Below are 16,369 nucleotides of genomic sequence, written 5' to 3' on the forward strand. Positions count from 1 at the left end.
AATGGGCTTTCTGTTTATAACAGCCCTCCCACCCATCTACACTCCCAACCCCCCAACCATCACCACCACTTTTGTATGAAAGAGCATTCCTCTCCTTTGTTCTCTGGTCTTGTCTGTGGTTTTGCTGTAGCTTGCTTGCCCTGGATCGCAATTCTCTGCTATACTGAATAAACCCAGTTTTGCTGGTTGAATACCTGGCAGTTTTATTGTTTAAGGTTAACATATCCATCAACAGTCATCTTAAATGAATAAATTTTTAAAGAAACTCTTTATGTACTAATATAAGATCTCTAAGATCTAATTTTCATAACACAGCAGGCTAACAATCTTATGATAAAAATGAAAAAATAAGAATGTGTGTGTGTATAAAGACATAGCACACCTACAAAAGAACATGGGAAAAAAACTAATGAAATTGCTTTCTCCAGGGAAGGGAAAACAGTGACTGAAAGACTTTTTTTTTCACTTTTTTCACTTTTGTACCTTTGAAACAATTAGCTATATGAATGTGTTATCTTTTAAACAATATACCCAATTTAAAAAATTCCTTCCTTATGTTAAATATTCAGAGAACTCTTATTTAAAAAAAATAAAAATAGTATATTCATTATCTATACATTTAATTATTTGATTCCTCAGCTTTCTCTATCACACTAACTGGCAGGTGAGATTTTACTCTCTAACATACACCATGGTTTGTTTTGTTGTCAAAAAATATTGAAACACGTTTCTTCAAGACAGGCTATATAACACAAACCTAAAACCTGACCAAAAACGGGTTCATATCATCTTGTGTTACACTAGAAAAGCCCGGCTTAAATCGCAAAAAAGACTCTGTTACAGTATCAGATGAGGGAATGAAAGCATCATTAAAGCAATTATGCAACTTAAAATATGCTATAATTTTGACAGCATTCAGAGACCACTATCAAATGCACAGTTACATGTGCATATCAAATGACTCAAGTAGATTTCAAGAGGTAATGCAAAGGATTGCTAGGTTAGTACCCTGTGCCCATATCCCTCAAAGGGCAACCACAAACTACTTGAAAGCTCTTTTATGCTGGGATGGAAGGCCAATGAATTGATTTACTTATCAAGTTTCATACACACTTCCTACAAGAAATGTCTCAATAAATGGTAACAATAATAAATATTACATAAACATATAGTAATAATAAATATTACATAAACATATATATGCATATATGAAATATTAAGTATTAAGCAACAACTAAAAATAAGGGCTATGCAGAAATATGAAAAAAAAAAAAAAAAGCTCATAATATGACATTCAACAAAGCAGAACAGAAAGGCAAAGCTCAAGGAATTTTAGTGACTAGAAGTCCCCATGTCTTATTGTTGGGCAGCAAGGCCCTTCTGAGTGAGTGCCAGGCCCCACTTTCTGATTCTTCTACTACTTTGCCCACTCACTCTGCTTCAGCTACACTGGCTTCCCTGGTGTGTCTTGAAAATACCATATCTAACAATTAATACCTGCCCTAACACCTTTGCTCTAGCGGGTCCTGCTCCCTACAACAGTCTTCCAGACCTCTGCATGGCTAACTCTCTTACCACTTTTATAATTCTATGATATTGGTATTATTATCATCCTCACTATACCAATAATTTGACAAAAGTCAACTAGACCATAGCTTCATGTTGACAGGGGACCTAATTATCTTGCACTCAGCTGTACTCCTAGTGTCTCACTGAGTGCCAGGGTAAGTGTATCGTCTACAGACAGATATTTGTTGAATGAAATAAAGTTGTATTTTCTAATTTTTCTATAATGAATACACATTTCTTATAAAACAAAGTATGCATATTATGATTGCAACTATGTAAAAAATATATGTTATCAGGCAAAATGCAAACTATGTCTTATTAAGGAGGTAAAATTAATAGGGGTGTCAACTTCTTATACTTAAAAAATATTATTATATATATGCTTCAATTACTAAAAATAAACCTTCCCACTGTGTTTCCCTACAGAACTTTCTTTCATTTGAAAGCTTTTAACTGAGAAAGCAGGTTATACGTATGTAGGATTCATGACTAGAAAAGAAACATGGGTGTTTATATACTAAGTTGGTACACTGTTGAAAATAAATTGCATTTGTCATTTCATTGAAATTACCCTTGCTTTAATCTCCTTAATAATAAAAACATAATAGAATGAGAAAATAAATTAAATAGCAAGAAGGGAAGAAGTGATACTGCTCAAATCAAGAAAAATCAACTGCCAATGAAAAAGAGCACCAAACTAAGAAATACAAGTAAGTTCACAAATAACTTTAAGATCCACAGAACATATTTAATGCATGTAGCATAAAGTATTTGATAAATCTTTGCTATATTTAACTGTATTATAATATGTAATACATTTTACCTATATTCATAATTTAAACAGTACTCAAGTATATTTCTTTGCAAAATACTCTAATATTTTCTTGTATTTTGATATTTTAGACAGATAAACATAGACTGATGCAACTAAATGTACACTAGAATCTAACCATGTTAAACAAAGAAAAAGAAAAGAAATACCCAACATCATGAAAATTATTCATGGTTAAAAGAGAGAAAGTAATGTACATATGAAGTAAATGTACATATCTTTGGATAGTAAGACTTTTCTTCCAGTATGCAGCCTTCAAATTTCTATTTATTTTTAAAATACAAATAAAAAGTGCCTGCAAAATGTGCTCAACTACATTATTGCCATTCAAGTGTTAAATGGTAGCATATTACCTTAGACGGGCAGTTTTTAGGCTGCAGAACAAAATGAACTAAATAATACAAATATAAACTTAAGTCCTCCTATTTAAACTAAGTCTGACAAGAAAAGGAAAGTACTCTTTGAAAAATAAAATAAGACTCAAGTTCTTACACAGCTAGACCCAGATAAGTGAGTAATAGCTTTTAACCATTGACAGGAAAAAGAAAAAGGAACCACAAAATAATTTTCTAAAATCAACACTACTAAGTTATTATATGATATATACTCATACCCAAAAGAGGTATTATCAGAAGCCCTCAATCTAAAAAAAAAAATGTGCTCATGATATATACGTTGAGGTAAATCAATGTATAGATCTTAGTTTACACTCAAAGAAATGCATTTTAAAGCAAAATATACCTAGATCATAAAGAAATACATTTTAGCAGCTTTCAAAAAACAGTAAATACCTATGCAGCTAAAAACATTTCTCATATCTGAAAAGATGAATCTGGGGGAGGAGCACAAGCGGGACAAGAGAAAAACCACCACTCTGTAAGAGCTTAACATGAAGTATCCAGTGGAGATGGAGTACCCTATTGCTCCTCAAACTACTTTGAGTAAGGACTGGTCTGTGATTTCCAATCCAGCACAGAGAATGCAAGCCTTTAACAAAATACTGTCGAAAAGAGTTTAACAAAGAGGCTATTAGACTGCAGGCCTTCATGCCTTCAGCAGGGTACCCTACATAAACAAATCAAATTCTAAAGCAGTCAGTGCACGTGAATCTAAGAAAACAAAATTCAAGAAAAACTAATCAACGCCAACCAGATTTCTTTGAATTGTAGAACATGAACCTCAAGTAAAACTATCGTAACAGTCAAATAACTATATTTTCCCCAACAAGGCAACCATTTGTGTTATAGCCAATTAAATAATTTCTTTGCTCTGCATCCCTATCTTTTCTATAAAAACCTCTGCCCTAGCACTACCTGCAGAGCACCCCTACCTGTTTTCAGATCTGGTGCTATCCCTCTGGAATCACTGTTTGCTCAAATAAACTTTTCAGAATTTGTTTTACAATACCATTAAAAAAAAACATTAGAAATAAAACATACAAGTCCAAATTTTTTAAATTATTATTGAACTTGATAAAATTAGTAATTTGACAACTACTACACAAGTTTTAAACACTGTTTCTGTACTGATTTGTGTTAGAGACCAGTAAGCACTTTGAGTACTCCCGGACAAGAGCCTGGCCCACTGACACCTTCCCCCAGCCTCTTGCTCCAAAGCCCTAAATGGACATTGGAGGAAGCCCCAAGGCTCAGCAAAACACTGCAAACACAATGCTTGAAACATGTCACCTCATGCATAGCTGGCCACCAAGACCCATTAATTGTGTGACATAAGCCATCTACAAATCCATTCTTATTTTTTTTAAGATTTTGTTTACTTAGGGGCACCTGGTAGCTCAGTGGGTTAAGCCTCTGCCTTCAGCTCAGGTCATGATCTCAGGGTCCTGGGATCAAGTCCTGCATCAGGCTGTCTGCTCAGTGGGGAGCCTGCTTCCTGCCCTCCCCTGCCCACCTCTCTGCCTACCTGTGATTTCTGTCAAATAAATATATAAAATCTTTAAAAAAAAAAAAAGACTTGTTTATTTATTTGACAGAGAGAGACATAAAGAGAGAGGGAACACAAGCAGGGGGAGTGGGAGAGGGAGAGGCAGGCTTCCTGCTGGGCAGGGAACATGATGCAGGCTTGATCCCAGGACCCTGAGATCATGACCTGAGCCAAAGGCAGAGGCTTAACCCACTGAGCCACCCAGGCACCCATATTTTTCTATTTTTAATATAAACCCAGTACCTAATGCGTTTATATTAACCAAAGAAATGTGTTGAAGGGGTTAAACGAATAATAGATTAAAATGCAGCAAATACTTATCTAGCTGTTGGTTTTATGTTCTGTTTTTTCTAGATTTGAGATGAGAAACTCATTTCACCATTTTTATAATTTACACATGCTTTTTTTTTTAAGTTCAGAGGAAAAAGTTGTGGGAAGAGAAATCTTGATAGAATGGATTTGCGGAGTGCCCGCATCGGGCTTTCTGCTCAGCAGGAAGCCTGCTTCCTTCTCTCTCTCTGCCTGGCTCTTTGCCTAGTTGTGACCTGCCTGTCAAATAAATAAACTCTTAAAAAAAAAAAAAAGAAAGAAAAAGAAAAATATATCAAGCAAATAAATATACTTCAGTCAGAAATTATCAAAGATTCACCCATTTCTAATCTCCCAAAAGTTTTCCATCACTAAAAATGATATGGCTTTCTAGGAATCCACATTAGAAATTGCTTTATTTATTCAATTTGAACAAGAAAAGATAACCCTGGATTTGAGCATAATCTGAACAAGGTAAACACATGTGAATGAACATCTGCTGACTTTACTACTATTTCCCCATATGTGAATGTTATGGTGCCACAAAGTCATTTCACCCAAGTAGGTCCACTATTTCATAAAATTGTATTTAGTTTTTCTTTGGCTACAATATTTCACCTCCGTCAGGAATATTCAGACAGATTTGTTTCTAATGAATAGACATTTGCATCTGGTAAAATTTTTGTTTTCCTCATTGAGAAAAATCCTGGGTGTTTTAGTCAGTTAAGTGTCCAACTCCTGATTTCCACTCAGGTCATGATGTCAGGGTTGTGAGACTGAGCCCTGTGTTGGCCCATGTGGGGCTCCATAAGCAAGGGAGTCTGCTTGAGATTCTCTTTCTCCCTCCCCCCATCCCCCCTCTCTCTCTCTAATAAATAGATAAATCTTTAAAAAGAAAGAAAGAGGAGCACCTGGGTGGCTCAGTTAGTTAAGCATCTGTCTTTGGCTCAGGTCATGATCCCAGTATCCTGGGATCAAGTCCTGAATCAGGCTCCTTGCTCAGGAGGAAGCCAGCATCTCCCTCTGCTTGACACTCACCCTGCTTTGTGTGCACTCTCTCTCTCTCTCTCTCTCTGACAAATAAATAAATAAAATCTTTAAAAAATAATAAAAAAAAATTTAAAAGAAAGAAAAATCCTATGAAACTTAATTTTAAGTCTACCCACTTTAAACAAGTAATCTTGTGTGTCTGTGTCTCAGTTTTCTAATTTTTCACTTTTTTGCTCTATAGCATATATTAGTAAGTTAAGATATAAAACCCCAAGATTATTTAACTAGGTAGTTATATCCCCAACTATAAGTGTAAAATCTTAGCATTTGCAAATGGCTAAAAATATTAATAAAATATGTCAGAGAAAATTTGACATTTGGGGGCAGGAAAAAAGCCTCTAAAAAACCTAATCACAGTGCAATGGTAGAATGTATCTTGTTACACCTAGAATCAGAAACATTTTTTTCAAATCTAAGTCCTACCTCCACCTAACTATGGAAGCCATGGACAAGTTACCTGACTTTTCTAGGCCTCATAGGGATGTTGTAAAAGAAAAATGAGAAAGTATATAAAATGAATAAAATGTGAAGCCATACGCTGAAGGTACCTAGTAAGAAGTAGAACTATGCTTTACACCCAGCTGTTAGGGATTCACCCACAAGCACCAAGTACCACAGACTGCTTACTACCACAATGAGCAATGACTTTCGAATTTTAGTTTCCACCTTCTGGAAGGCATAAACATTTCACTTTAGAAGTGCTGTAGAAGGAAGGGAGAATAGGGAAGAGGAAAAGTTACAAGTGAAAAAGAATTACTGAGGCAAAATGGTTGCTTATTATAAGTCAAGGGGTTACTTAAGGTTCAAAGAGCAATACCAACCAAAGCAAATGAAAATATTTATGTTCAACATCCCCATACATATCTGGGCTAAATTAGGAACCATCAATAGTAAGTTAAAAGAACTTACTACAGCAATATAAAAACCAAAAAGAAAAAATAAAGCCACATACTACAAAATGTTGCAAATATGCATGAAAAAAAGGAGACCCATATACACCTGAGTGCTCCTCCCACCACCCCCCCCATCCTCCAACAAAACAGTAAGGTTAAAGAAGAAACAGGAATATGGCTTTGTCATATTCTCCCTTTAGATGGGGACACACTTGAATATCTCCTTCTAAGTAAGCAGGGATTACAGGATTAGATCTGTCAGAATGATGAGACAGGGAAGAACAGACAAGGAAGCTTGAAAACATGAATAACAATGCAGAGTATATTCACATAACTGAGATGAGATGAGGTGAGTACTGGAAATTGTGCAATGTTAATGGAAATTTAGACCTATAACTTCTAGAGATGTTATTAATAACAATTACACAACTGTCAAAAATACTCCTTAACCATTTCTATTATAAAATACAATATATCTGATACATAGTTATACATTCAGAACACAAAATCGTTGACTGTCATTTCTTTGTGTATCTAAAAACTTTTAAAACTTACTAGATTCCACTGTCATCTGAAGCAAACTATCAATGACGTTAGAAAGTAGTCCTTTGCTGGATATTCGTAGATGATTTAGTATTACTGGAACAGCTTGATATTCCAAAAACAAGACTTTTCCTTCATCTGTCTTCAAGTCCAAACAAAGAGAATCAAATGCCTGAGCCAGGTAGTCAGCTAAAAAACAGTATATAAAATCAACTGTCATTATCATTCAGGAGTGTAGCTGGTAATCAGAAACAATACAAAGAAAATACCATCACTTAAATTTAAAAGGGAAACAAAAATTAAATGACCAGAGATCACTCGCTAAATTTACAATCTGTTAGAACTCAAATGCTCGAGGGGTGCCTGGGTGGCTCAGTTGTTAAGCGTCTGCCTTTGGCTCAAGTCATGATCCCAGAGTCCTGGGATCAAGCCCCACATGGGGTTCCCTGCTCAATGGAAAGCCTGTTTCTCTCTCTCCCACTCCCCCTGCTTGTGCTCCCTCTCTTGCTATCTCTGTCAAATAAATAAATAAAATCTAAAAAAAAAAAAAAAAAAAAAGGCACCCAAATGCTTGAAATGAGAAATTATACTATGATGGGGTATAAATTTCATTCATATTTTAACACCAAAATAACAATAAATTGTTTTTATTACAAGAAAACAGTTGATTTTAATAGTAAAGACCATAGTAATGATAACTACCAGATGCTTTCAAAAGTGTTTAATTTTTACCCAGGATTTGAGATATTTTTTTGTTGCTGCTAAGTGTTTACTTCAAAATGTAACTTTACACAAACTTTTAAACGAGGATTTCTGTCTCTTAATAAAGATCAAACAGCCATTCAAAGATAACTCGAGAGGACTAGATGTGCTCTGGTGTGTTATATATCTGCCATCAGCACAGCATGGTTTTGCCAAGGCCAATGTTATGATGGCACCCACTAGATCAGAATCCCTGGAACTTTTTGAGTTATTGTTTTAGGTTCCTTTGGATAATACCCTGAAGTGGAATTTCTGGATCATCTGATAGTTTTATTTTTAAATTTTGTTGAACTCCATACTCTTTTCCATAGTGGTTCCATTTTCATTTCCATAGTTTACCTTATTAGCCAAGACATGGAAACATGCATCTGTTAAGTATATATTGATGGATGAATGGATAAATAAAATGTGGTGTATATATATATATATATATATATATATATATATATATTTATATATTTTTTTTTTTTTTTTAAAAAGAAAAACCCTGGACCTTTCTTTCTTTTTTTGCCATATGGTAGCTCTATTTTTAATTTTTGGAGGAACCTCCACCCTGTTTTGCATAGTGGCTATACCAATTTACGTTCCAACCAATAGTGCATGAAGGCTCCCTTTTCTCCACATCTTTGCCTGGAACTTTCTTAAAGACGTTCCACAGATGATTGGGACACCTGTAAAGCCAGGACTGAGTAGCACCAATTTAACGACAATCAATGCAAACAAGATATTAAGATACTTATATCATTACACTTCAATACACCAAACAACCCAAATCAGTACTCTTAAAACAATTTTACACTGTGCTTTTAATTGTACAAGAATATTCCAGTTTCCTAAACTCTTTCAACACACTATAGAAAGGAATTTAAAAAAAAAAAAAAAAAAAACTGTGCTGTTCAAACACTAGTGAGTTAATTTTTCTGCTGATGATTTCTGGTTAAATAAGGCTCGAGGATACTTTAAAATACATTGAAAATATGACAGAACCACCCCCCATTAAAATTTACTATCTTCTGGCTGATGTGTTGCATTTCATCTTTGCTGTTTTAGTTTACATAAACTAAAGAAATGATTTAAAAGCTTAATTACTAAGAATGAGAAGCTGGGGGTACTTGGGTGGCTCAGTGGGTTAAGCCTCTGCCTTCAGCTCAGGTAATGATCTCAGGGTCCTGGGATCCAGCCCCATATCAGGGTCTCTGCTCAGCGGGAAGCCTGCTTCTCTGCCTACTTGTGATCTCTCTCTCTCTCTCTCTCTGTGTCAAATAAAATCTTAAAAAAAAAAAAAAAAGAATGAAAAGCTGAGGATAATCTGTGTGCAATACCTAGGAGAGAACTGAAATACATAAATATATATTAAAATACATATGAAAGAATTTTGCAAAATTAAAATCTGCACCTCAATCGGTTCTTTCTATTCCTTCCAATAAATCTATTTGAAATCTAAATCTATTCTTTCACTACTCTTACTTTTGGTAGAATTTAGTTCAAAGAACACTGCCATTATTATACTTAATTTTGGTAATTAAATAAAACAAAAAACTACAAATAAATGTGTATTTAGGTTAAGCAAAATTGCTAGATTCTGTTCAAGTATGCCTTATTTAGAAACCTATGTTTATTTAGCAAGAAGTAGAAGAGTACAGATGAACACTGAACTCAATTCTTCACAGAAACAAAAGTTTTTATCACAGTGCCACCTACTGTTTTTGGCAGAGATTACTTCACTTCTCATTAATACTTCATCTGAGATTAAATAGGCTAAGTGGTACATGATACAGCAAATCTGTGAAATTAAAAAATTGTGCCTAATTAATTTGGGGGGATAGTATTTGGTGATTTTATTGTTATGTTGCCTTACCTTTTAGGGAGAAGTAAAAAAGTTATATCATTATTTTAATTTCCCTAATAGTGAAGATTTTCTAAAATCAGTAACAATTTAACTTCTAAGAGAATATTTTAAGAAATTTCAGTTATCAACTATACCAAAACTGGTTGTTGTTTTAAGCAACAAGTGTTTGATGGTTTATTATGAAGCAATACAAATCTAATGCAGTCTAACAGACCTCAATTCTGATCTCAAGTAAAACCAACTCAGAAGTTAGATAATACTAAATAATAATGTTTATAATGCTAGCAGGTAGCACTTACTATATGCCACACTCTTTGCTAAACCTTCATATTAATTCTCATTTAACCTTAAAAATTGGTTTTAACCTTAAAAATAAAATTAAAAATTGTGGTGAAATGCAAAAAAGAAGGGACCTGCCCAATGTCACATAGCTAGTGATGGGGGTGAGACTCATCCTTAGTTATCTGACTGTAAACTGAAGTTCTTAATCCTATATTGTTCCTGTTATCTGAGAATGGCAATAATCCCTACAGTTCTTTAGGCCTGAAGTATAAATAAGTACATAATTTACAAAAACATGTATCTGCAATATATATCTACATAAGTTGGGGGCCAAGTGTTGAGACGGGCAGGACACCAGAACTAGCTCTGATGCACACAACTAAAAAGGAGAGAGAGTACATTTAATTAGACAAGAAATTTGTCCCTAAAACAATACTATTAGGTAAGATTCTTACCTTTCAGTTCTCATTTCTTTACACAGATCAAACTAGTATGTACATATTAGTACCTACTACATAGATCTACACATCTACATACTTAAAATTGTTGATGACATATAACATTCCACTGTCCTCATGATGATACTGTTAAAGGGCTGGTTATTTAGGGTCAAGAAAAGATCTGAGTCCCTTACAAATGCCTGACCCTCAGTTTGCTCTTTTGTAAAAATGACAATACCATCTACCTTATAAGGTTACTGTGGGGAATAAATTTGAAAAAAACAAATTAATGATTAGAAAAATGCTAACAACACTGCAAGAACTTATTTCCTTCACTATTCCAATTGCCAGTCCATCAATTATTTACCCTTTATCATTATTAGACAGCACAATAAATCTTTTTAAAGGTTATGACACATTTTGGTGGCTCCCGTAAGCAGAATGCAGGTCAAAAATGGTAAGCTACAATACAATCAAAATTGTACCAGTTCAACTCTTAACTACAGAGAACAAAGTGATGTTTACCAGAGGGGAGGTGGCTGGGGATAGAGTGAATAAGTGATGGGGATTAAGGAGGGCACTTGTTGTGATGCGGACTGGGTGATGTATGGAAGTGCTGAATCACTCTATTATACACCTGAAAGTAATATAACACTGTATGTTAACTAAGAGAATTAAAGCTTAAAATAACCCACATTTCTCAAGACAGTTTTGGTAAATATATATTAATCTTATAAGTGAACTACTATATTATAATTTGAAATACTGCATATTGAAATATTATAATTTGAAAATATATACATTTTATCAATAAAGACTTTTAGCATTATATTCAGTCATTTTATTTTTGTGAGTATAATGGAAAAAACTGTATCTTACAGTTAAATTTTACTTTGGAGAATCAGTGTAGCACAGTGACTAAGTGCAGACTTAACCTCTCCATGCCTCAATTTCCTCATTTATAAAATTAAGATGTCAATATTACTGACATCTCATAACCTTGTTATAATGATTAAATGAGTTAGTACATATAAAGTGCTTAACCCGTAACATAGGAAGTGCTATGTAAGTGTTTATTATTATTTCTTTCTTTATCTCAGGAGTACATGCTCTAAGGAAGTCACAAAATAAGGTCAGGAAGGTGGGATCTAGAAATGGATAGAGGTGAGCTGAACCAGACTCTATCAAATACTGGTTCTGTGGCCTTGACATAAATATCTAACCTCTATAAACTAATAACCACTAATATGGGAATAAACATATTCAGAAGACAATCTATAAAGGGCTTAGCATTATAGTGTCAAATTCACACCAAATATTATTATCTTTTTGAACAACATATTTACACTATCTATTCAAAGGAAACCAAGTATTATCTTATATATATTTGGGTTATTAAGTATTTAATATTATGTGTATTACCAAACACATTTAACTATTTTCTCTTTACTTTTTATACTAAATTTAATCAATCTTATAATGGATAACTTTCTTTTATAAACAGGAAATATCTTGTTACCGGAGTTAAGATAAGTCTATTACTCTGATTTAAGATTTGTGTGTAAATTTTTAGTTCTCCCAAATTTGCTGCAGCACATAATACAGTGTATCTTTTATTTTTCTCTATATTACAATCTTATAATCATTTTTCCTAACTGTAGTTAATAGATGTCTTTTTCCTTTCCTGGTTCTTTTACTTGGCTTACTTTGCTCTACCCCAAGATTATATAAACTGAGATCCACCAGCTGCCTTTCAATGTACTAAACCTCTAGAGCACCTTACAATGAAGGCAGAAAACAAGGTTTTTTATTTATTCATTTGAGAGAGAGAGATCAAGAGAGAGAGAATATGAGCAGGGAGAAGGGCCGAGGGGGAAGCAGGCTCCCCAGTGAGTAGGGAGTCCAATCTGGGGCTCAATCCCAGGATCCTGGGATCATGACCTGAGCTAAAGGCAGACGCTTAACCAACTGAGCCATCTAGTCACCTAGCAATAATCTTTATTACCCTGTCCACTCATCTACTACTTACCCGTATCTTTTTTTTTTTTTTAAGATTTTTATTTATTTATTTGACAGACAGAGATCACAAGTAGGCAGAGAGGCAGGCAGAGAGTGAGAGGAAGGGAGGCAGGCTCCCCGCTGAGCAGAGAGCCCGACGCGGGGCTCGATCCCAGGACCCTGAGATCATGACCTGAGCCGAAGGCAGAGGCCTAACCCACTGAGCCACCCAGGCGCCCCTACCCGTATCTTTTTTATAAAGATTTTATTTATTTTTAGAGAGAGAATGTGTGCAGGCATGCAAGTGTAGGGGGGAGAGGGAGATCTCAAGCAGACTCCCTGCTAAGCTTGGAACCCAATTCAGGGCTCAATCCCACAACCCTGGGATCATGACCTGAGCGGAAACCAAGAGTCAGACGCTCTAGTGACTGAGCCACCCAGGTGCCCTACCCATATCTTTATTTATACCTATTATATTTCACAAAAGATGAAGTTTACAAACACCAAATTAGATTTATATACAAACTTTATACTTTTTGTTTTTTATATTAACAAGATTTCTTTTTTTACATATGTTGTTGCTGTTTGTTAGTGATATTCATAGTAGGCACACTATACAGTGATAGTCTAGATGGTAATGATAGTATTGAAAGTCAACAGACTTTGTGAATTTCCTTTGAAGCTCATTTTCTGAAACACAAATTCTATCAGACTGCTTTAATAAATACCAGAGATTGTGTAGTTTATACACAACAGGAATTTTACTGCTCACAGTTCTGGAGGTGGAGAAGTCCAAGTATGGTCACCAGCATGGTGAAGACCCACTTCCTGGTTCACAACCTGAACCTTCATTCTCACTGTGTCCTCACACGGTGTGAGGGCTGGAGACCTCAGTGGAGATTCTTTTATAGGGGCACTAATCCCATTCATGAGGGCTCCACCCTCATGATCTAAGCCCTCCTAAAGGCCCCAATTACTAACATCATCATCTTTGGGGGTTAGCATTTCACCATATGAATCTTGTGGGGTCACAAATATCCAGAACAACAGCACATTATATTCAATAAATTTCTGAGCTAGTTTCATTAAATGTCCTCACTTTATTTTTTTTTAAAGATTTTATTTATTTATTTGACAGAGATCACAAGTAGACAGAGAGGCAGGCAGAGAGAGAGGAGGAAGCAGGCTCCCCGCTGAGCAGAGAGCCCAATGCGGGGCTCGATCCCAGGACCCTGAGATCATGACCCGAGCCGAAGGCAGAGGCTTAGCCCACTGAGCCACCCAGGTGCCCCAAATGTCCTCACTTTATACAGAGTATCCAATGAAGAGTTTCCTGTATTTCCAATACTCATCTTTCTTTTTATTAATGGCTTATTGAAGATGGTCAGCATGTCTAATACTGTACTACACAAAAGTGGTGACAGAGAGCACCTAATTCCCTCTTTTATTTTATATCTCTATTGCACTAGTTTTATCAGTAACACAAATTATATTTTATCAAATGATGTTATGATGCATGTTGATATGTGGTCAACTTTATTTTGGACTAATACACCCTTCTCATAAATGATGTTTCAAACAGTTACCACTCAATCAGTTTAACTATGAGAACCATAAACATAAGGAAAAACTAAGACAAGTTATAGTTTCATTTTTTGTTGTTATTGTAAAATTCCATAACCAGGTATAACTAAACAGTACACACTGCAGAGGAAAGTAGTAAAATTAAATTTTTGCCATTTCCCACTAAAAAAAATTCCAAACAGACTGAGTTATATAATTTAACAAACTGAAAAGCTAAAAAGATGGCATATTTAATGTTTCACTATATTGGTATGACTTTAACAAAAATTCTATTTAGTAATCCAAAAACAGAACTCATAGCTATATATCAAAACTGTATTAAAAATGGTCAACTTTGATTGAAACATTATTCTTAATTCATTCATTTCCTTATTCACTATTATTATACATTAAGTACTATGCTAGTTGCAGGGGGATACAATAGTAAACAAGGCAATATTTTTCTTTAGTCAACTTACAAACCAGTGTAGGGACTGATAAAAGTTTTCTATAAAAGGCCACATAACAATATAGGCTTCTAGGGGGCCATATAGTCTCTGTTGCCAACTACTCAGCTCTGTTGTGAGGCAAAAACAGTTTCTAGACAATAGGTAAAAATAAGCATTCATGTGTTTAAATAAAACTTTATTTATAAAATAGGTTGTGGGCCAGATCTGATCAATGGGCTACAGGTTGCCAACACCTGGTCCAGTAAAAATAATGAACTAGGAATTTCAATACTATATGGTATATGCAATGATAATGAGAACCATAGGTTACTGTGGAAATATGATCTAAGAGAATCAATAAAGTCTCCTGGGAGGAGACAACAATATGACTGACTACTCCTCTTTCTCACATTCAGCAAATAAAAGCAGTTTATTGTAATGTGCCACCATTATAAAATCTTATTCTAAAAATGGAAAACATATTTGACTATGTAAGAATTACTTCATTATGTAGTATTCTCTTCTGTTTATGAAAAATTATGCATAAGCACAAGTGATAGCTTACCTTGTGTGACTGTTCTAAGAACAATTAAAGTTGATAAAAATCTCAATGGTAAACTGGAGCTCTTAAAGAAAGCAGCTGTCTTTGGTTTATTCTCCACTGAATGTTCTAAAGAATTATCTTGAATTCCCTTAGTTACTACTCCTTTGAATATATCTTCACCCAATCTCCTCAGTGTTGATGTCATGGTAGAATGCTGTTAAAAATATGTACCATCTTAGTATATATATTTATGTCCATGATATATTTCAAATACTACAATCAAATATAGAAACTAAAAATAAGTCAACTTTTTTTCTAATTAAAGAATGGGTTAGAAATATACAAGATTAAAAAGAAGTAATTTTATAATCAACTTTTTAAAGTTATTCATGACTTTTTCTAAAAGAAATGAGCAGTCTACAAGAATTAAGAAATTGGAAATGTAATTTTCTAAGAAAAAAATAGGAGAATTGAGACAAGATTCAATTTGAAAATGTTTAAGAACATAGGATCATGATATATTTCTGGCACAGAGAAATTAAAGGAACAGAAAAGCAGACACTTCTTCATTTCTCCACCATTACTGACAAATGGATTGCTGGGTGTAACTTACAGTGTTAGTTTATAAAGTGATTATCTATGGCCTCACTGTTTTATAGCTTATTATGATCATAACCATCACAGTGATTTTAATAACTTTCAACAACTGCAGAAGAACAAGTTGGGTTAGAATCATGGATAATTCTGGGGCACCTGGGTGGCTCAGTTGGTTAAGTGTCTGCCTTCTGCTCATGTCATAATTCTGGGGTCCTGGGATCAAGCCCCATATTGGATTCCCTGCTCAGTGGGGAGTCTACTTCTCCCTCTCCCTTTTCCCCCTCCCTGCTTGTGCTCTCTCTCTCTCAAATAAAATTTAAAAAAAATAATTTAGAATCATGGATAATTCTAACAGTGGATAAACTAAAACAATACAATGGGCAAAACAGGAATACTGGCATATAAATACTTCTAAAATTATATAGGCTTGCATGATATTCCACATATATTTTAAGAACTAAATAAAGGAAAACCATTTTCCACTGCTACAGATTTAAATATGGGTAACAACTATTGTTTTAGAATTTCATCATATTAAAATTAGAGAGATAGGGATGCTTGGGTGTTTCAGTCAGTTAAATGTCCAACTCTTGATCTTGGCTCAGGTCATGATCTCAGGGTTGTGAGATCCACACCCAGTGTGGAGCCTGTTTGAGATTCTCTTTTACCCTCTGCCCCTCCCCCACTCCTCTCTAAAAAAATAATAATTAAGAAAATAAAATGAGAGATACATTGAGATTTTATG

The 16,369-nt window shown here is 34.6% G+C and overlaps 1 protein-coding gene across 5 annotated transcripts in view; it reads right to left on the reverse strand.

Annotated features, from left to right (window-relative positions):
• LOC111155879 (coiled-coil domain containing 138) overlaps positions 1-16,369 on the reverse strand; it is a 107,572-nt gene that overhangs the window by 31,536 nt on the left and 59,667 nt on the right. For 4 of the 5 annotated variants that reach the window (XM_022516328.1, XM_022516330.1, XM_022516329.1 and 1 more), the window contains exons 12-13: positions 15,049-15,241; positions 7,153-7,329 (exon numbers count right to left, since the gene is read on the reverse strand). In XM_022516328.1, coding sequence (XP_022372036.1) covers positions 7,153-7,329; positions 15,049-15,241 — 370 coding nt within the window. The remainder of the gene's footprint in view (positions 1-7,152; positions 7,330-15,048; positions 15,242-16,369) is intronic. The other variant, XM_022516331.1, reaches the window with a different exon arrangement.

The sequence above is a fragment of the Enhydra lutris genome, unplaced genomic scaffold (genome assembly GCF_002288905.1).
Source record: "Enhydra lutris kenyoni isolate GAN:26980312 unplaced genomic scaffold, ASM228890v2 scaffoldscaffold44, whole genome shotgun sequence".
Classification (NCBI taxonomy): Eukaryota; Metazoa; Chordata; class Mammalia; order Carnivora; family Mustelidae; genus Enhydra; species Enhydra lutris.